Here is a 23,319-nt window from a genome sequence, read left to right as displayed (position 1 = left end):
AAAAACAACATCCTACTTAGTGTAGGAGAGAAGTGAACGACTCACCCTTGTATTTCTACTAGAGTTGCTGCCCTCTTCATGTTATATGAGGGGTTTGGGGTCTCTCTCACATTCGGTCCAATTACGAGTACTTCCTAAGCCTTTTTGACCCAGTAATCTGTAATATGATTCAACCCGATTCATTTTTTCTATTTCTCAAAATAAACTTTAATATTTACATATTACATAATTTTCTCATCCTAATTTTACACCAGTAAAATTTTTGACAATTTTACCCAAGTAAAATTTTGAGAAAATTCGTTCAATATGTGACAACTCAACATGTTCATTATGACTGAATGATTTATTTTCATTTTCAGACTTTGAAACAGTCCAAAAATATAAACTCATTCTTCCATCATTTTTTAAGTAATCCTATATAGGATTGCAAGTTTTCATTTCCATTTCCATTTCCATTTCTATTTTTGGAAACCTACATTCATTTCCAAATAATTTCATTTCTCCATTTTGGAGAAAACCATAACCATTCTTAAATGTTTCTCATTTCCCTTTTTCTATTCATTTCTATTCAAACACACAATTCATTTCTGGTTTCAATGAGTGATGGTCATGAAACTAACGAAAAATTCGACTTAAAGCAAGCGCACCTATCGAACAGTAGTATAGTTATGGTGAGACCGAAAATATCGTACCCATGAGGATTAAAAGTACTAGTAATTACTATCTTTTTATTATCTAGCCTGAGAATTAAATGATGTTTTTAAACTAAACTAATTTTCTAATTTAACTAAGATTACGACAGAGATGAAAGTTGGAAAATACTTTAGAAAAAACCAATGGAAAAGACAATACCCAAGAAAGAATCCACTTAGACTTCACTTATTCCTTTGACTTAGACGATTTATTCACTTGACTTATTTCGTAGAAATCCCTAATTTATGTTATTATCCCTTTCGAGACTAAAAACAACTGACTCTAGGTTGATTAATTGAAATCTCTTTCTAATTAAAACCCCTATTGTCGTATTAACTCGATCTATGTATTCCTTTATTAGATTTGACTCTAATCTGGCAGATTTATGTCGTCCTATCTCTAGGATTGCATGCAACTCCGCTTAATTATGAATGATCTACTCTTAAATAAGGACTTTTGCTCCATTGAATAAGCATACCAAGAACCTAAATTAATATCCTGGAATATTAAAGTAAGGGTTAAAACTCACAATTAAGAATAAGAACAAATATTTATCATATAAATCAAAGAGTAATAAGATTAGTCTTAGGTTTCATCTCCCTTAGGTATTTAGCGGGTTTAGTTCATAATAAAAATGGAAAACATCTCAAAGTTTGGAAAACAACAAAACATAAAGAACCCCAATAACTTCTAGAAAATTGGATGGAAATTTTCAGTCTTGATGTAGATCCTGGCTCCGAGGTGATTCCGAGTATTTTCTGCCTCCAACTTTGTGTCCCCCCTCTAATCCTCTTCTAGGGTGTTTATATAGGCTTTAGAATGCTTCAACACCCTCAAAAGTGCCCTTTTCCCAATAGAACTAGGCTTGGTCTCGGCAGAAACACGGCCATGTGCCATGCCCGTGTGAAGGTGCTCAGGCCGTGTGCAATACTGAGTTGGTTCTTAGTCGACATGGCCATGACACAAGGGCGTGTGGTCTACCCGTGTGTCACACACGAGCGTGTGGATCACCCGTGTAGAAGTGCCTAGGCCGTGTGAAACACTGATTTAAGCCCAATTTGTTCGTTTTTGGCCCGTTTCTCGCTCCTTTTGCTATCTTAAGCTCTCCTGAGTATAAAACATGAAATTAAAGGATTAGTAGCATCGAATTCACTAAAACCAAGAAGAAATCATTCATAAATATGCCAAGCATGAGGTAAAAATATGTATAAATTACGGTTTATCAAATATCCCCACACTTAAGCATTTGCTTGTCCTCAAGCAAAATTCTCAACTCACAATCAAAATAAATTATTCTCAACTTATAATTCTCATCAATAATGTTTCAAAATAACCCACAAGCAGACATACATTGAAAATTTAACTAAAAGAACATTAAAGTTTCAAATAGTCAAAGTTGAGCATTTTAATCATAAAATTATAGGCACCCCCTTTTATCTAAGTAATTATCTTTAATTCCAAATTGACAATGGTTGACATCCTCACTAAAGGTTCACTCAAATCACTCATTGTGTTTAAGGTTCAATGGTTAAGCACTCATTAGTCAAACATGAAAAGTTATTACCATAGGCTTGCATGGAAATCAAATCTCCACCACTATAAATGAGACGATACATAAATCAAAAGGTCTTTGAAGGGTTGTAACGTGGGCTTTGGGTTAAGGTGTAGATAGAGGATGTAAAAGAAACGGTTAAAATCGAGATTAACTTGATAAATTACCTAACTGGGAAAATAACTAACATCACTTGAATAAACATGAGCTTCATCATATGGAATTAAATACTTAAGCTCAAAAACAAATAATTACCACCAACATGTATGTATGTATGTATGTATGTATGTATGTATGTATGTATGTATGTATGTATGTATGTATGTATGTATGTATGTATTTTTTTTTAAGAATAAAAAAAGTACAATAATGGAAAATACATAATAAGAAATAATTTAGCATCTGGAATAAACGAGAATAATTAGGTAACTAATCAAATTAAATCTCGATAAAAAAAAGGGTTAATTATGTGGGTAGGCTTTTTATGGGGTAGATGGGTTAAAACCTAAGCGCCTTTATCATTTTCGTATATCAAATCAAAGGTGTGGTCTTGACATGTATAATCAATGCAAGTTCTAGAATAACAAATCAATGTTGACATACTCATAACCAATAAAATCAGTGAGTAAGAAAGATATATGCTCTAAAAGGCTCAAAATCTCACAAAAATTATAGGTATTTGATGTCAATCTTGTAAATTCAAAACTTCAAGATAATACTTCAATTTAGGGAAACAACCTAGCAATTTTAATTCTCAAAAATTTCAACTTATTGTAATTGATTCTCTAATGTCTTAAAGTTTAAACAATCACTGCACAGTTACTTATGACTTAATTCAAAACATATCAATAAAAATCATAGATCAATCAAAATTTACTCTAATAATGATATGAGAAAATTATTTGAGAGCAAGATTAAAAAATCAAGGATTTTCTAATAATCACATAGATAACTTCCCCACACTTAAGATGTACATTGTCCTTAATGTACAAAGATAGTTAATAATAATATAAGCATAATATCAGAAGAGAGGGAGAAAAGTAAAACTGCCCTGAAAATTTGAATAAGATCCTTGGAGTAGCGAGAGCAAGAATTGTAGAGAAAGTCAAATAAAAGGCATGATTTTGAGGTACTAATAAAAATAAACACCATTGTGAAAGAGAATTAAAGAATTAAGGGGCTCAAAAGTCCTCATCGTCAGAATCGTAAGTCGGTGGCACTGGATAAGAGATGTGGAGGTGATGGTAAATCTGTCGGAGAGTAGCATTGATGCTGTCAAATCGCTCAAAACACTGCTGCTTAAAGCGAGTGAATCGCTCGGATAAGTCTGTCAAAGTAGCAGTAGGAGGGCGGTGACGCGGTAGTGGTGGCGGGGGTGGGTCCTCGTGAGGGGGAGGGACATCGTCAGTAATGCCCTCTGGCTCATCCTGGTCAGCAGACTGGACAAGTCTGTACTGAGGTGGGTCAGCTCCACGGCGTTGCTCTATCATCCCCATGTGGATCATACTGGAAATTCCTTGCGGAGACATCTGGCCAACTAATGTGAGTGTCGATGACATCTCTAGAGTGTCGAAGAGGTCAAAGTGTCGAGCGAGGCGGGTCACGTAAAAGCCAAAACAGATGGGGCCCCTCCTATGGCGATGCGTCTAGTGGTAAAAGGCGAGGGCGATAAAATATGCCAAGTCAAACACATGGCCAGTCGCCATGCTCCATAGGAAGTACGCGTCAGTGGTGCTAAACACTCCGGTGCTCTCTCTCCTCCCAGTCAAAATATGAGCCAAGATGGCATGAATGTAGCGAAGTGCTGGAGGGAGAGAAGTCACCTTCGAGCGACTGGCGTCATAGGGGACCGTGCTCGCCGTAAGGTCGGTCCAACAGTAAGATGGCGAATAGTAGATGTGACGATGAAGCTGTAAAAAATTTTCTGAAGCCATGAACTCCTCCGTGTAGAGGCCCAAAGCAGCGCCAAACTCGGGTACACTCATATGCTGACAGGTCCACCAAGTCTGAAAACGATAATACCAGCCTCGTCATATGTGTTCATCACGTGTTGTAGGTGGAAAGTAGTGCAGAACTCCAATGTCAACTCTGAATATATGGGCTCGATAATTGCAAAGAACTGATCCCATGGTGCGGTATCAAGATGGAATTGAACAAGGTGAGCAAGTTGGACCTGCTCCAAAGTGGCCCAGTCAATACAGCGGACCACTCCCAATGGTCGTACACGTTGTAGCTAAAATAGGTCGTCCTGTGGGCTGGAGGAGAATCGAAGCAGTGGTTGACGAGCTTCGGTCGAGGCGCTCGATGAGGTTGCACCAGGACCCTTCCGCTTTTTCGAAGCGGGAACTGCAGTCTTTCTACCTCGTGAGTTTTTCATTATGTACCTGCACGAAAGTAATCCAATAAATCAAGGTGGACGAATCAATGCGATAAGCAAATGAAGAAGAAACAAGCATCTAAGTGCAACTCAATCAAACAGATGAAATTAGGAGCAAGAAATATATATAGATAATTAAATAATCAAGAAGAATCGACATCCAAAAGACTATGATCGTAAGGCAACATATATGTAATACTACCAATGTTTAAAACGAACATGAGAATAGAAAATATTAGCAACAATGAACTAAACTAAATTAGATTCAACAGATTAATAAGAAAAATAAATCAATAACCATCAAACAATGATAAAGTAAATAAGTAATAGTAAAAATAAGCCTAATAATAATACTAATAATAATTGCAAATAAATAAATAAAAATAAAAATAAAAAATGAAATCAAAACTAAGAAGTTCGAACGGTAAAAAAGGAAAGACTGGTGGTTGGTAGTCGGGATGGTGGTCGGCAGTTTTGGTGGGTGTGTGGGGTGTGGTTTGCTGTTGACGACGATGGGCGAAGGCCTGGTCTAGAGAGGGGGTGAGGGTTTCTGCGAGGGTCTAGGCGAGGGCATGTAGGTTTGCGCAGGAGGGGAAAAAGAAAAGGAAAGAAGGGGAGGCGGAAGGGAAGAGGGGGTCGGCCGGTGGTGAGGGGCACGGGCGTGGGGATGGTTTTGAGGTCTACGACGGCTAGGGTTTGGGAGAGGGAGATGGAAAAGAAGTAGGAGAGAACAAAGGTAGGGTTGGGGGTTTTAAAGGGGCACGGCCGTGTCACACGTGCGTGTAGCTCATGCCCAGCCCGTGTTTATCGCAAAATTCAAATGTGTAATTTTCACACGGCCTGGGGACACGCCCGTGTGATTAGGCCGTGTGGTACACATGGTCGCATCGTGTAACACCTCTAACCCGTATCTGTTACCGAATTAGGGTTATGAAGCATTAGTGTATAAAACACAGTTCAGCATAATCATTCCTCACCTTTCATACACCAAGAATTAATAAACATTTAAAACTTATCAAATTCAAATATCCACAATTCAGTTATTATAAATTCGAATACGTGAGTCATAATTCCAATTCAGAAATAATCATACCTTACTGAACATGTATTGTAAATAAGCACATTTCAAAAATTCCAACTAATTCAGTACGAACATATATCAAAACCCAACTGATTATGTTCCATAATTACTAAATTCGAACTAAACTTGTATATATCAAAGACATGTTCACATATTTAATACTTCCAATATTCAATTCCCTATATCCATCACATTAATGTCGTTTTCATAATTAAATCATATTCCATTATATATCAATATCATAAGCATATCAAATTGAATTAAATATCATATTCGGATTTAGAACCTCATATAAATGTATACCTATATTGATATTAACAACAACTTGACATTTTTAACTATCCATTAAAACTAACCCAAAACATACTTAATCATTACCATCATTTACCATTTGAACCTATACCAATACAATCAACCAAAACAATCATAAAACATATTCATTACTTACCACTTAGTAACTGAACCTGTTAAGTTAATATACCATCATCCATCAATCTAATTATACCACATTTGATATTTCCAAAATGAGTTAACTATTAAAACGACTACCAAAACCAAACTCATTAAACATTTTAATTAAGAACATGTAAAACCAAACTTAAGCATAATAAGCAAGCCATTTTCGCATGGCTTTAAATACATACTCATTCAAAATTATTAACTCCAAGACTAGCCTATACATGCCACATAACCGAGTCTCAAAACATTATTTACTGAAATGATAACCAGATAGTGTGATGTCGTCTCCATCGACTTCCAACCTGAACAGATCTCCGAAAATCTATGAACATAGGAAAAAGAAAACACAGAGTAAGCTTTTAAGCTTAGTAAGCTCGTATCTTAATAAACTTAACATAACAAATACTTTCATTACAATTCCTTAAACATGATATGCTATCTCACACAACCTTTCTAAATTTCATAACATGTTCTCATATCAAATTATCATCATTCAGTATTATACTTACTCACTTAACCAACTTTAACTTTCACAAACTTATTCAATTCAATTTTCATACATCAACCCTTTCACACTTTCATATAGCCAAATGAACACATTATAGGAAATAATACATTTAATGATATATCTTTCTCATATGAATCTCATATGATCATTTATAATTAAATTCACTTTTCATTCATACAGCATCTGACAAATTTCACATATGCAACTTTACAAATCACATCTTATTCATTCATTTATGTTTCATTTACACATAATGACATTTCATTTCCACATACATCACAATACATTCTTTGCACATATACTTACCTTATTTTCAAATAGGTAATCAATTATCACGTACCTGGTATTTTAGCTCGTTTAACGTATTCAATTACCACATCAACAATAAATCTTTTAGGCATAAACTTATAATAATTCACCGGCATAAAGCCTGCTAGGCCTAAGCCTGTATCTCACACCGGCACAAGGCCTGCTAAACTCAAAGTCTGATTTTATACACAGGCAATAAGCCTGCTAGGCATAAGCCCGATTTAATTCACCAGCACAAGGCTTGTTAGGCTCAAAGCCCGAATATCACCATTATAAAGTCGTCTCATAAACAATTCATATAATATGGCATGTATACCTGTTCACTTTGCTCGATTTAATCATTCAATCACAATTTATAATTGCCCTTTGAATCATTCGATATTTTGCACACTAAGTGCCATTCTCAATCTTTCGTACACTGAGTACCATATTTGATTGCCCCGCACACTAAGTGCCACATTTAGTCGATATGTCGTCAGACATTAAAATATTCACGTATATACAATTTATACAATATTAAAGCATTAGAAGCATAAATTTAGCAATGTTTATTGCATTCGAACTTACCTCTTTCGCAGATGATTATTCCATGACCTTCTCTTTTCCCCGATTTATAAACGATCTATTTGTTTCACGATTAAAACATAATAAATCAATTTGTTAACTAACTCAAATATCAAATCAAGTTCAACTCAAACCATTCTATCATTTAATTACAATTAGTAAAACATCTTTGTTCATCACAAATTGGTCAACACAAACATAGCCATTATCCAATTCAATTCCAACTTTTAATAAACAAAATATGGCAATATAATAGGGTACTTAATAACAATTCAGACATCTTTCAGATTTTGCATATCTAGCAGCCTAAATGACCCACAAAAATTAGACTTAAATAATAATTAACAATTAACTTACTAATGCAGCACATATTAATTACCAATTACATTCTTCAACAGCTTAATCTGACATTAATTTAGGCATCATTAATTAACATTATTACCACCATGTCTTCGGTTGTAATTAATAGTCCATTAACCTCTCAACAATGGGAAACATACAACTATTGAACACCATTTAACTAGCTCATTAACTAACACTTAGACATAAATTCTGCAGCATTTATTTAACTTTTATTCTCATTTAATAACGTAGTTATAATGGTTGCATTAACCCCTTTTTAACAATCAAATTTTGACAATATAAACTGCAACTAAATAAATATCCTTAATTTAGCACATCAGATGGCATTTGGTCATACATCTACAGCATTAAACTAATCTTTTATTACCTTGCCAGTTACATTAATGGCAACATCAAACACTCTTATTCACAAGTTTCAGACATAATAAATGCATCACTATTTATTCATTTATGATTTCAACTATTATTAACATAAATTTAAAGTCACTCAGACCATATTCATTAACGCCTAAGCAACAATTTTCTGCTGCATTTATACACCAAACAGCATTCCTTTTAACAACATATTTACACCCTTCTTTGAACATCATTAACAACATAAGATTCGAACAGAATCAATACCACAACCGGACAGGAAAAATAGGGTAGCAGTTAACAATTCCAATGAGGTAAAACTTGGACAGCAATTTAACAGTTTCAACAATTATCAAACACAAAAGAATAGAATTCAAAGAAAGCTTGCTAATATTTCCCAACACAAATTTTATCAATTCAAATTTTATTCATTCACTCTCACATTCGGTCAAACTTAAATCAATAATTTAACCAAATTCACCAATGAAAAGATATAGACAAAGGAGAGTTTAGAAGACTTACCCTTCCACTTCAAAATATTTAACTTTAAATTAATCAATTTCATGGTTTCCCACTACATGCAGCCAACCTCCTCTCAAGCTTCCATACTCTCCTTCATTCTTATTTCGGTTGAAGAAAATGAAAATAGATGAACACTATTTTGGCTTTGTTTTATTCATTACTAATTATTATACCAATTACAAAATTAACCTTCTAATTCAATTATGAAACCATATAACTAATGTCCATTACCGTCCATCAACCATAATAGTGGCATAATTCCATTATAAAGACTTAGAAATTAACAAACCATAGCAATTTAGTGCTTTAACAATTAGTAAGTCACTTTTGCATTTTATGCGATTTAGTCTTTTTTTTAAATCGAGTACCCAAACGAAAAAATTTTCATACGAAAATTTCACACATGTCAATTCACATATTTTAAACATGGAAAAATAATATTAAATTATTTTTTTGACTCGGATTTGTGGTCCTGAAACTACTATTTTGACTTAGGTCTAAACCGGGTTGTTGCACGTCGCACGCCCGTGTGCTATGTTCTTCGCTTCTCCCACGCCCGTGTGGTACTTGGCATGCCCGTGTGTCTGAACACACGGCTGTGTGCCTTACCCGTGTGGCTTCCTGACTTAATTAAAATTTAAAATTTAAGCTCCAGTTTTCACACGGTCTTGGACACGCCCGTGTGTCCAGACCGTGTGCGTCACACGGCCTTGTCACACGGCCATGTGGATTAAATTTATAGCTGTGTGGCTTGATACTTAGGGAATTTTTAACCCTGTTTCCACACGGCCAAGGACACGCCCATGTGTCCAGGCCGTGTGGGCCACTATACCTGCACAAAATATTTAAAATAGTTAAAATAAACTAGTTAGTGGTGTTAGTGCTCGGGTTATCTCCCGAGAAGCGCTTATTTAGAGTCTAAGCTTGACTTACCTCTCGTTCGTATGATTACGGTGGATTGAGGAGTTGAAAATCCTCACTTCTGCTATCAATTTTATCAAAATAAGGTCTGAGTCGATTATTATTTACTTTAAAAGTTCCGAATTTAGTAAGTGTTACCTCGACTGTACCATGTGGGAAGATATTCATTACCGTGAAGGGAGTCACTCCGTCTGCATTGTGCTCTAAGGTATCAAATTGAGGGTCTTTTTTTATCTAACAATACTTTATCCCCAACTTTAATTCGCTTTGTTTTATCCCTACGTTCATTGTGGTGTTGCTTTGATTTTTCGTGTGCTTTTGGTTTCTCCTTGACATTTGTTCACCATTCGTCTAGTTCATTGATCTGAAGCCTTCATTCTTCGTGAGTTGATCTGCTTTTGTCGCATGATTTAGAATGAGGCTCTATCACGTTCTTCCTAGAGGACTCCTGCAAAGAAGTTTGAGTTGTAATATTATTTAAATTAACCGAATCATCTCGATTACTAGATATTTTGGCAGGATCACGAGCTTGGAGAGTAATCATGTCATCGCCTACACGAAGTATCAGTTCACCTGTGTCAACATCTGTGATAGTTCTAGTAATTGCTAAAAATGGCCTTCCTAAAATTAAGGGCGCGTCACTATCTCTTCCATGTCTAGAACAACAAAATCAATTGGGAATATAATTTATCAATTTTAACAAGCACGTCTTCAATAATACCCCTAGGAAATCTGATTGTTTTATCTGCCAATTGAATGCTCATCCTATTTTATTTGGGTTTCCCAAGACCTAGGTATTTAAACACTTTATAGGGCATGACATTAATACTTGCCCCTAAATCAGCCAAAGCATTGTTAACATTTAAACTACCAATTAAACAAGGAATCGTAAAACTCCTTGGATCTTTCAACTTGTTAGGTAGCTTGTTCTGTAGAATGGCTGAGCAAACTACGTTTAACTCCACATGTGACGCCTCATCCAACTTTCGCTTATTTACTAAAAGTTCTTTTAAAAATTTAACTGCGTTCGGCATCTGCAAAAGAGCTTCAATAAACGGTAAGTTAATATGTAATTTCTTTAATAATTTAAGGAATTTACCAAATTGTTCGTCCGTGTGGTCTTTCCTTGTCGCATTGGGGTATGGCACACGAGGTTTATATTCTTTAATTACCGATTTTTGCTCACTGTGGTCCACCTCATCCTTACCTTTACTTACCATAATTCCTTGCTTTGGTTCTGGTTCAGGTTCAACTAACCCTTCTTCATCTCGAACAGTAATTGTATTAAGTTGTTCCCTTGGGTTAGTTTCAGTATTACTCGGCAAGCTACCTTGTGGTCTTTCGGAAATCAACTTAGCAAGATGTCCTATTTGAGTTTCGAGTCCTTGAATCAACCCTTGTTAATTTTTAAGAGCTGTCTCGGTATTCTAAAAATGAGTTTCTGACACCGAGATCAATTTTGTTAACATCTCCTCAAGGTTCGGCTTCTTTTCCTACTAGTAAGGTGGTTGTCGAAAACCTAGGGGATGTTGTGGCCTTTGATTTCCTTGACCACCCCATGAGGAATTGGGATGGTTCCTCCAACCTGCATTATAAGTGTTACTGTATGGGTTATTTTGAGGTTTAGAATTATTATTACCCATGTATTGAACTTGTTCCTCCTCGGTGCTAAGGTTGAATATTGGATAATCTCTGTGTACTCCTCCTCCACTTGAATCGCACTTCATTACTGGATGTACCTGAGAAGAACCATACAAACCGTTAATCTTTTTATTTAAAAGTTGTACCTAGTTAGATAGGATAGTAACTGCGTCGAGGTTGAAAACACCAGCAGCTTTCGTCGACTTCGTTCTCATGACTTGCCACTGATAGTTATTCAGTGACATCTCTTCAATAAATTCATAAGCCTTTTCAAGTATTTTGTTATTTAAAGTTCCATCGGTGGCTGCATCGATAAGTTACCTTGTTGAGGGGTTCACGCCGTTGTAAAACGTCTAAATCTGCAGCCATAGAGGTAACCCATAGTGAGGGCACCTTCTCAATAAGTCCTTCTATCTCTCTCATGCATCATAAAGAGTTTCTAAATCTATCTACACAAAAGAAGAGATAACATTTCTTAGTTTAGTCGTTTTAGCCGGCGAAAGACATTTTAGTAAAATTTTTTTGGTCATTTGTTCCCAAGTAGTGATTGACCCTCGTGGTAATGAGTTTAACCACTGTTTAGCTTTGTTCCTCAATGAGAATGGGAACAACCGAAGGTGAAAGACATAGTCAGAAACGCCATTGATCTTAAAAGTGTTACAGAGTTCAAGAAAATTCACCAAATGAGTGTTTGGATCCTCGTCCTGTAAACCATCAAACTGAACAAACTGTTGTATCATTTGAATCGTGTTAGGTTTTAGTTCAAAATTATTTGCAGCAATAGCATGTCAAACTATACTCGATTTAATTCCTGTTAAAATAGGTTTAGCATAATCATACATAGTACGAGGAGCAGGATTCTGATTTACTGGGTCTGCAATAGCCACAGGAGGTAACTGATTATTTTGATTATCAGCCATCTCCTTGGTTGTGGTTTGAATATCGTCCTCTTGTCCTTCTCTATGTGTCGTAGGCTTCGCTTTATTTCTCTTTGGTTTCTTCGAGTTGTGCTTTCGTTCTCACTATAAAAAAGTAGAGGTCCTGATGGGTTTCTCCTAGTCATATATTATAAAAATCAGCCAGAAGTAAAAAAAATTGCAATAAAATAAATGGCTAAAGTAATAAAAATTAAGCGTTCCTAATATTTTAGTCCCCGGAAACGGCGCCAAAAACTTGGTGGTCGTGAAACTAAGTAAAAATTCGACTTAAGGCAAGCGCACCTATCGAACAGTAGCATAGTTATGGTGAGACCGGAAATATCGTACTCACGAGGACTAAAAGTACTAGTAATTACTATCTTTTTATTATCTAGCCTAAGAATTAAAGGATGTTTTTAAACTAAACTAATTTTCTAATTTAACTAAGATTACGACAGAGATGAAAGTTGGAAAATACTTTAGAAAAAACCAATGGAGAAGACAATACCCAAAAAAGAATCCACCTAGACTTCACTTATTCCTTTGACTTAGACGATTTATTCACTTGACTTATTCCGTAGAAATCCCTGATTTATGTTATTATCCCTTTCGAGACTAAAAACAACTAACTCTAGGTTGATTAATTGAAATCTCTTTCTAATTAAAACCCCTATTGTCGCATTAACTCGATCTATGGATTCCCTTATTAGATTTAACTCTAATCTGGCAGATTTATGTCATCCTATCTCTACGATTGTATGCAACTCCGCTTAATTATGAATGATCTACTCTTAAACAATGACTTTTGCTCCACTGAATAAGCACATCAAGAACCTAAATTAATATCCTGGAATATTAAAGCAAGGGTTAAAACTCACAATTAAGAATAAGAACAAATATTTATCATATAAATCAAAGAGTAATAAGATTCGTCTTAGGTTTCATCTCTCTTAGGTATTTAGCGGGTTTAGTTCATAATAATAATGGAAAACATCTTAAAGTTTGGAAAACAGCAAAGCATAAAAAACTCCAAGAACTTCTAGGAAATTGGATGGAAATCTTCAGTCTTGATGTAGATCCTGGCTCCGAGGTGATTCCGATGGCTATTCGCGAGTATTTTCTACCTCTAACTCTGTATCCCCCCTCTAATATTCTTCTAGGGTGTTTATATAGGCTTTAGAATGCTTCAACACCCTCAAAAGTGCCCTTTTCCCAATCGAACTAGGCTTGGGCTAGACAGAGACACGGCCGTGTGCCATGCCCGTGTGAAGGTGCTCAAGCCGTGTGCAATACTGAGTTGGTTTTTAATCAACACGGCCATGACACATGGGCGTGTGGTCTACCAGTGTGTCACACACGGGCGTGTGGATCACCCGTGTGGAAGTGCCTAGGCCGTGTGAAACACTGATTTAAGCTCAATTTGTCCGTTTTTGGCCCGTTTCTCGCTCCTTTTGCTATCCTAAGCTCTCTTGAGTATAAAACAAGAAATTAAAGGATTAGGAGCATTGAATTCACTAAAACCAAGGAGAAATCATTCACAAATATGCCAAGCATGGGGTAAAAATATGTATAAATTACAGTTTATCAATGAGCTAACGGAGGGACCAATCGGACATATGTTGTTGAGGATCAAATGATTTATAATTAAGTTTCAACTTTTCGCTTAGTAATTATAAACTGATTTAGTCACAAAGTCATTCCACTATACTATCATGATTGAGCTATCCTCAATGACATACCATTACGAAAGCAATTACTCAGTGCTCGTCCTTAATCTCTTTGGGATAATATCCATTCTCCCAATATGATCCTATTTTATCTCATGGTAACCATTACATCTACTTTCATGAAAACTCAATCACTATAAAATAGTGATCAAGTCATCCATCACAAATACGGATGACTCGTGGCCATGTTACTTTTCATTAACCATGTAATGCCAATGAGAGGATATTATTTGCCCATGTTTTGGGCTATGAATTCCACTGTGGTTAATGATGCCACATACTACAAAAGTCGTACACCCAATGCACCAGCTTTCAGTTCTTTATCAATTTGAACTCAGGCTTTTACTTATATCAAAGTGCATGAGTCACGCATACATAGCCCACCATTCACTCAGGATTTAGGTATGCTACACTATGAATGTCACAAGTGTTTATCAATTTGAACTCAGGCTTTTACTTATATCAAAGTGCATGAGTCACGCATACATAGCCCACCATTCACTCAGGATTTAGGTATGCTACACTATGAATGTCACAAGTGAATAAATCCGCAAACAAATTCAGGATCTATTTTACTTGGGTCCTCTCTGATGTATTGTTAGTTCAGTTAGTTATATCTATGTCTCTATCTTCTTGGAGTCATCCGCTCTGATGCCCAAGACAAGACATCTCCCTAATTGGACTTAATAGCTGACATATTAGTCTTTCAATTGATTTGCTCATTTTTTATTAGACTAAAGACATGTTTAGGTTCGTCTTCTAATACAAGACATCTTTCCGTACTACAATTCAACCACGTAATATCGCTTAGTATTAGTTAAATGTTAGACAACCAATGAGCAACATTTGCTCCTATTTTACTTTACATGCAAAAATCATGTGAATACAATATATAAAGTATTAATATAATTCATGAATAATTTTATTAACCAATCTATTAGTAAAAATTACAAGTGTACTTGGATGAAAATACTACACTCAAGCCACCAAATCCAATACATCTTCAGCTAATTAGATTGCTGATAATACCTTGGTTCCACCCCTCATGTCTCGACTCACTAGCACAACACATTGTTGTTGTCGAGTATCCAAGATTCATATGTAGTCAATAAAAGAAATCAAAAGAGTATTAATCTTGTCAAGAAAATTCAAGCCAAGAACAAAATCATAACCATCTAAATGAATTAACTCAAAGTCTTCTTTACTTTTTTATTCCCTAATCTATAGCTCAACTCCTTGTGCTACTCTCACAGTCGATACCTCTTTAAAATTCACAGTCATGATCCTCCCAGTCGTTTTGTTAATTATGAGATCAAGTTTACCCACGACTTTTTCTAACATGAACAAACTAGATGCCCCCGTATCAACAAGGGCAATCTTCTTTTGGCCTGCGATGTTGATGTCTACAAATATCAACCTTTTCCTCTTGCGACCCCTTTTCACTTTTGCAGAATTGAGTATTATTAACATTGACCCAAGCCTCAATACCCTATCCTCATCAAGCTCTACTTCATCTTCTTTACCTAATGCAGTTAGCTTAGATTGTTGTGGGCAGTCTCACATCCTATGTAAACAACAACATAAGAAGCACTATATTTGCTCATTCTCATTCTTTTTGTCCTTCAGATGGTTGTTAGGTTTCCCCTTCCCATTTTGTGGTTTCTTATTACAACTATTATTACCATTGCCATCGTTGTCATTCTTAACTTATCCCTCTTGATCCCCCACCATTTCTCATATCTTTAGGCTTAAAAGACTTGAACTTGTCTTTTTTCAAACCAAGCTTGTCTAAGGACTCCGCGTTGGCTATGGCTTTGGTAAGATCTTTGACCCCCTAGTTGACACAACTATTGCTTCGTCTAAGGCTTCAACCCATCATTGAACTAGCAGAATGCCTCTTTCTCATTCAATTCAGCGATTTGGAGCATTAACTTACTGAACTTTCGAATAGTGCCTTGTTGTGTAAGTCAACACAACTTAGCTCGAGCCTCTTCCTTGGCATATTCTAGGTAAAACTATTTCTTAAACTCATTCTAGAACTCCACCTAAGTCTCAATCGGGTACCACTTCGTTTCTCATCTGTAGACATATGATGCCACCATAAAAGAGCGATGTTAGTAAAATAAATTAAAGTAGTGTTTACCTTAGTAGCATCATCCTCAATACCCATCGCATGGAAGTATTGTTCCATCCCCTATAAGAAGTTGTCCATATCCCTCATGAACTTCGTCCCCTTAAATTCTTTCAATTTGAAAATATCCATCTTTCATTTCAGTGTCGCACCGAACACCTCTTTTCCCACAGAAGCTCTACAAGCGACAAGCTTTCCCTTGAGTTCCTCAATTTCCGTGTTCAAAGTCGTCATTATAGCTTCAGTTTCCTTCTTCAAAGCTGTTATCATAGCTTTGAGAGCATCATTCCTCTCAGTCAACTTCTTCCTAGTGGAGTTGAGAGCCTATTGCATCTCCTCCACATTTATGTTGAGAGCACTTAACACTTGTTACTTGAGCCAATCTTTCCCCGACTTCAACTCTATGGTGCGCTCCTCAACTACCTCAAAGGTAGTTATAAATTTATATACAACCTAACCCAACCCATCGACACACTAGTGTTGCGGGGCTAGAACTTTAGTTTGGCAAACCACGCAGTCTTAGGCGAAAACTTAGTGTAACACCCCTAACCCATATCCGTCACCGGAATAGGGTTACGAGGCATTATCGGACTTATAAACTAGCATTTGTACAAAACCGTATCATAAATTTTCATTCCAAATCAAAACTTTTCAAATTTCACCATAAAGACCTAATATGGGCCTATGGGGCCCAATACATACTTTAGAAGTGATTTGGAACTAAACTGGTAACTTTGGAAAACTTTAAAAAAAAATTCTTGAAGTTAGGGGCACATGCCCGTGTGGCTAGCCTGTGGGCTATTCTGACTTGCAATTTCTTAAGCATTAAAGGGGCACACGGCCTGGGCACACGCCCATGTGGCTAGGCCATGTGGTAAACTAATTTTTCACCATTTTTAAGCCATTTTCATACAATTTTGGCACACGACCATGCTTGAAACCCATGTCCTTCACACGACCAAAACACATGGCCGTGTCTTTTGCCCGTGTACTATCCTGACTTTACATTTAAAGATGCAGGGGACACGGTCATATCACACGCCCGTGGGCTTACCGTGTGTCACACACGATCTAATCACGCACCCGTGTGCCAGGCCGTGTGGACTCAAAATGAGCCTTTTGTTTCAAGTTTTAAAACCCTGCATAACTTAAGCTTCAAACTAATAATTTCCTCAACTTTTAACTCAACCAAAACTTGATTAAACACACTTAATACATGTCCAATTAAACAATAAATCATCCAACCAATGTACCCTCATTGGTACCCCAATTCATATCGAAATTATACTACTTTCTTATACTGATCAAATTCATGTAAATTTAACTTCCAAAATATGTATATTTCGTACCATGCTTCAACACTTTCATGTTCATTCACTATCATTTACAAAATAACATCTTAACAACTTAGGTACATGCCATTTTACCAAAAGAAAAGTATTTCACCACTTTGAATTCGGGATTGGCTTAGATGCTGAATCCCTAGCTTTCTTTCGTACCTAGTCCTGCGCACAGAAAACAAACCGTATTTTGAGTATGCACTTAGTGGTATTTCTATAAACTAACACTTAAACAAATATTAACATCAAAATGCATATAAGTTACCTAATTCAAATCTATTGGCACTAGTTATATTTAAAGTTCTTTTTCAATGAAACGTTCAGTTCAATGATATCAGTCAGAAACAGTCAAATTTTAGTACAGTGGCATAATCATTCAATAGTTCAGTACATTAAATTACCCCTATTAACATAACTGTGACCTGGACTAATACTCGGATCCAACCCACACCGAGATAGTATACAATGTTTCATCAGCCGAAGCCAGAATACACCGTAACAGTAATAGTAACAGTAACAGTAGCAGTAGCAGTAGCGGTACACAGAGTACCTCATCGGAACAAATCCGGAACAGTAACAGTAGTCGACACTTATAGTGCCTCATCAACACAAAGTTGAAATATCCCTGAACACTTCTAATCCTATGGCATGCCAACTATATCCGACTAGTCCGACACTGTTAATAGGGTTTTCACTTTCAAATTTTTGTATAACAGTTAATACATTTCAAATTTAACAATACTTACCTTTAATTTACTTACTATACATAATAAAGCAATACATATAAAATTTAACTTAAAAACTCAGTTTATAGAAATACAAACCGTAATTCTTGAGTTACTCTTCGTCCACTCTCTCTTTTCCTTTATTTGTTAACGTTTCCTGTACTATGTTAGCTACAGAAAATTAAACAATTAAAAATTATCAATATACCATTTCACACTATACATTTCAATTTCTACACAACTTTTGCATAAATTCTAATTTAGTCCTTAAGCCATAGCTAATTCTTTTTCTTCAAAACCAATCCCATATTTTCATTCTAGTCTATCTTTAACAAGTTTTAACATTTAACTTCTTCCATAAAAAACTAATTCTACAATTTAGTCAATTTAGTCCCTACTATAACAAAACTTATATCTCTTTTACAATTCAATCATTCTCTCACTTCTAACTTGAATTTCTATCATTTTATCTCATAATTCATCTATTTGTTCAACTTAATTAACATCTAAAAATTCACTAACTTTCTAAATTTCAACATAATTCAAGTAGGGCTTTGTTCTAGGATTCCAAAAACATCAAAATTACAAGAAAAGTGACTAAATTGAGTTACCAATTAAGCTTCAAACCTCAAAACTCTATTTTTCCTTTTCTTTTTCTTTCCTTCTTTCTTTCCCCCACTTTCGTTTCTTTCCCTATTCTATTTTCTTTACTTTATTTATTTATTTATTTCTTTTTATTTTATTTTATATTTAGTTATATTATTATATTATATTTAATAATAATTATTATTTACTTATACAATAAGTACATACATATAAGTATTTACAAATGTGCAAACATGTGTATTACACATGTACCATATTTTTACCATACACTTGTTTCTTTTTGGTTTATTTACTAATTTAGTCATTTGACTTTTCTTTATTCTACAATTCAATCTTTACCCTATATTCAATCTACTCCTTCCACTAAATTAGCCTTAATTCAAGCTAATTCACTTAACCAAAATTCTAATTAACCACACTACTAGCTTCATAAATATTTCTAATAAATATTTACGAATTCATTTTGCAGAAATGATGACCCAAAAATTCAATTTTCTAATACCCGCAAATTTTGGGTCGTTACACTTAGCTTCAAATTCGCCTAAGTCAGCCTTACTTTCAAAAAGTGAGATTTCTCAAAGAAAATTCTCTAAGGTAATGAAACACAGCAGAAGCAAACTTTCAAGTGAAGATGTAAAAAACGAATAGAAAAGCCACAAGAAAGCAAATGCACACTAAGTGTTTGAGCAAATGCTCTCAAAAGCATTATATTATTTTGAAGAATTACAATTAAGTGATTACAAATGAGGGGGAAGACCTCAAATTATAGTTAAGCTCCCCTAGATCCAATGATACAATTTAAATTATATCGATGATCGAGATTAAAGTCTATCTACAATATGAGAGTCCTAAGGGATTTAAATACTATACAATCTTATCCCTTAATATTACAAATAATCACCATGGTAACTCTAAATTACTAGGATATTTAGCTGGGCCACCAAGGCTTTAAGTAGATGGACTTCTCTATATGTTCCACAAATCGAGTCAGTTCAAGTGGGTTTAATAAGCCCTATTTAATCAGTTAACCGCTATGGGTTGTTCTATGTGCATTCATCACAGGTTTTGATTTGCAACCTATAACACTTGTCACGACATGTCACTCAAGGTTGTTACCCTCAAGTGTGTTTTCATGTATTCAAATCCAAAACACAACACACAATGAGGACCAAAGAGGATAATTCCAAATTATGCATTCACAATACAGTTCAACAGGTTGGGTTGTCTTGTGACATAAAAATGTCTTTTTATTTCTTCACTGGACTTAACCCTTTAGGCTATGTCATGAGAATATAATCCAAAATTATCCTCTTTAAATACCCATAAGTGTCACAAGATCTTGTCACCTTCATATGCATCTCCACATATTTGAACCCATATTGCCATACGAATTTGAATGATGAAATAAAAACATATATTCAGGTGTTACCCAAATTTTTTCAAGTTTAGCTGAATTTTCTAATCTAATAAAATTTCAAGAATTTTTTTTCAAAAAAATGGATAAATTAACATTTGGTCCTTGAATTTGGTAAAATTTTACAGGATGATCCTTAAATTTTTTTTCTTGTCCACATTTGTCTTGGAACTTGACAATTTTTCTTAATTTGATCATTAAACTTGGATTTTGTTCAAAAATAATGACATGACACTCTAAGATTGTACTACATCACCTAGAAATTTTAAAAAATTATATAAAATCTAAGAAATAATAAAAAAAATAATTTTTTTTCAAAAAAAAATTGGCTTAGAGAGCCACATCATCATACCTTCATGAAATCTAAATTCAATGACTAAATTGGAAAATGTTTCCAAATTTCAAATCTAATGTGGACAAAAAAATATTCAAAGACTAATGTGAGTAAAGTTCCCAAGTTCAAAGGTTAAATGTTACTTTCCCTTTAAACAAAACTACAATTCGAGAATAAAATAAGAACTTACACATATTTAAATTCGAGTGTTAAATGGACTAAATAACACATTTTAGTACAATCAAATGAACTAAATTCAGAATGCAACCAATCTTGAATATGCTGCTTAAAGATATGTACCAAAACACTCATCAATTTTTGAACAATAAAATCTACATGTGCAGGTGTCACGTGCCAAGACTACTGCTACTAGTACTAATATCACTCTCGAGTCTTAAATGTGAACCATGACATACGTAGGGGAAATCAAGTGGTGTATTACACATTTACTAGTTATTTTTCACTTTCTAAAATGATGCACACCCAGTCGGTTGAGTCATAGTTTAGTTAGCATTGGCATTATTGTTAGTATAAAAAGACGTGAATTCAAGTTCGTTGAAATATATACATCCTTCTGTTTAAGGGTTTAGGAGGAATAAAGGAAGATAGACACCTTGAAACTGTATACACTAAGAATTCCAATGATGGAATTTAAAAAGTACCTCTTGTAAATAAAGAGTTGAAGCAAACTAAACGTCTGTCTGAGTAACGTTGGCGTGAAAATGAGTGATAAAAACGAAAAGAATTTTATGTTTTGTTTGTGTCCGGCTAAAACATATTTACATGAAAGAACAATGGCAATACAAATGCTATTACTAGGCACGCTAAGAGGAAGTTACAGTATGGTTGTCCACGCCAATGATCCCGACCTTGATCTGATGTCCTAACACTAACAGTGGTAGATCCTTGGTCATGCCAATTTTCGATAAATCCATTATCTTTAACACCAGTAATATTTCCAGCCGTCTGGCCACAAATTTCGCATAATCTGTAAAGTAAGTTAAACGCAAGCAGGTATGTAAATATTCCAAACTCGGATGCCAATTCTATCACATTTATGATAAGAAAGAATTCACTATGGGCAAACATGTTGGAAAAACAAGACCACGAATAAAAGACAATCTTCATATTCGATATTGATCAATGCGTACATTTTTAACTTATGGATGTTTTTATAGTTGAAATAGTTCATTTCATTGCAAAAAATGTCATGTTTCATGTACAGAGTGATATTCCAGGTCATTTTCTAATTCTAATGATTATAAGAAGACATAATAATATGGCACTAATGGAAAATCTTAATTAAGTAATGGTAGAGTACATATTTGAATTAGCTAGAGAAAGAACAGTACCTGTTTCCTTTCAGCTTAAACCATGCCTCTGCGCAATGACTATGTGCAATTCCTAGCTCATCTTTGCACCCACAACCAATTTGAATTAGCTCCATGGTAGCTGCTGTAGTTGATGTAATATGAAGCGATTGTTCGGAATTCAAATGGCAAATTCTACAAAGGCTTTCCCAATCATAACACTCTTTAAACTGACTGTTGACACCACCAGTTCCCTTTATATCAATCATACTTAAGTCCTCTTCTTCAGCAACTTTTGTCTTTGGCATGTCTGCCAATACTTTACTTGAATCCAATCCATTATCTTTCGACTCTAATACCCCATCACTTGTACAAAAAGTTGTTGCATCGATGGTGTCAACCACAATGACAGTCTCAGATGCAACCCCATTAGGCTGACAAATTCCTCCCCCATAATCAACCTCCTGATGCTTACATGATCCAAAGCCATTATTTTGGAACCTCAAACCTGCATTTTCTCCACTAAAACATACATTTTCTTTAGAACTTTGCACAATAACAGTCTCGGACACAACCCCATTAACCAAGTTCTTTAAATGTCCATTGACTCCTCCCACAACTTGACCCAAATTCTCACTAGTTTCCATCCTCGCACTCATTTCCTTTTTATCCATTAATCTTGGCTAACACAAGAGAAAAGGAAACTCACCTCCTTCCCCAAAATTATAAAAATGGAAAAAAAAAAAAAGGGCAACAAGCATACATGTGAGCAATCATATAATCAAAATAGCCAACAAAATTTCCATTTTAAAACCAATATCATAAACACTATGATAAATCCAAATGTAGAAAGTAATCACATTTCATGCTCATACACTCCAACCCTCCCACCAAAAAATCCATAATCATAAAAAATGTCAACAGTAATAATAGCCATTAAGAACTAATTAACTCCCAAATTAATAAAAGAAATATAACTTTGTTCATTTCAACTCCAACCAAAATAAATAAAACAAAAAATTCTTCATTATCCACCTTCACATGTCAAAACCTAACTAATGAAGATCATATCAAAATTAAAGCTGTGAGAATTTAGTGAAGAAATAAACTTCAAAAAAAGGTTTATAAAAATGGGTTTAGTTTAAAGTAGAATTAACTTAAAAAGATGGTTTTGACTGGATAGAGGGAAAGACTGAAATATGAAGTGAAAGCTTAACTCTTTTTGCCACAACTCGCAAAAAGGAAGGGATTTAGACAAATTCGTGACGATCGATCCGTGAACTTCCGCTTTTAGAGTACGAAAGATTCGTGCTAAGCTCTTTAAAATTTCAATATATTGGAAATTTTTTATATTTAATATTTGTATTTCATTAGATAGGGTTCTCACAATTTAATTATTTAGAGATTTCGGAGGTTTAATTAAACACATTTTAATTGAGTTTTAAATTGATTGATATTATTACCAATGTAT

At 34.9% G+C, this 23,319-nt stretch overlaps 1 protein-coding gene and 1 non-coding gene across 2 annotated transcripts; one reads left to right on the top strand and one right to left on the bottom strand.

The window, feature by feature from the left end:
* Positions 1-11,719: 11,719 nt before the first annotated feature.
* Positions 11,720-11,826, top strand: LOC121207305 (small nucleolar RNA R71). Its single transcript, XR_005902396.1, has one exon. It is a non-coding gene; the product is annotated as a small nucleolar RNA R71 (small nucleolar RNA).
* A 9,298-nt stretch (positions 11,827-21,124) lies between these two features.
* LOC107890263 (uncharacterized) lies at positions 21,125-23,087 on the bottom strand. Its single transcript, XM_016814740.2, has 2 exons — positions 21,891-23,087; positions 21,125-21,526 (listed from the first exon to the last, which is right to left on the bottom strand). Exons 1-2 carry the CDS (start codon positions 22,520-22,522, stop codon positions 21,307-21,309), a joined length of 852 nt encoding a protein of 283 aa, XP_016670229.1. The 5' UTR covers positions 22,523-23,087; the 3' UTR covers positions 21,125-21,306.
* Positions 23,088-23,319: the final 232 nt, after the last annotated feature.

The sequence above is a fragment of the Gossypium hirsutum genome, chromosome A09, assembly GCF_007990345.1.
Source record: "Gossypium hirsutum isolate 1008001.06 chromosome A09, Gossypium_hirsutum_v2.1, whole genome shotgun sequence".
Lineage (NCBI taxonomy): Eukaryota > Viridiplantae > Streptophyta > Magnoliopsida > Malvales > Malvaceae > Gossypium > Gossypium hirsutum.
This window is presented reverse-complemented; position numbering and strand designations above follow the sequence as displayed.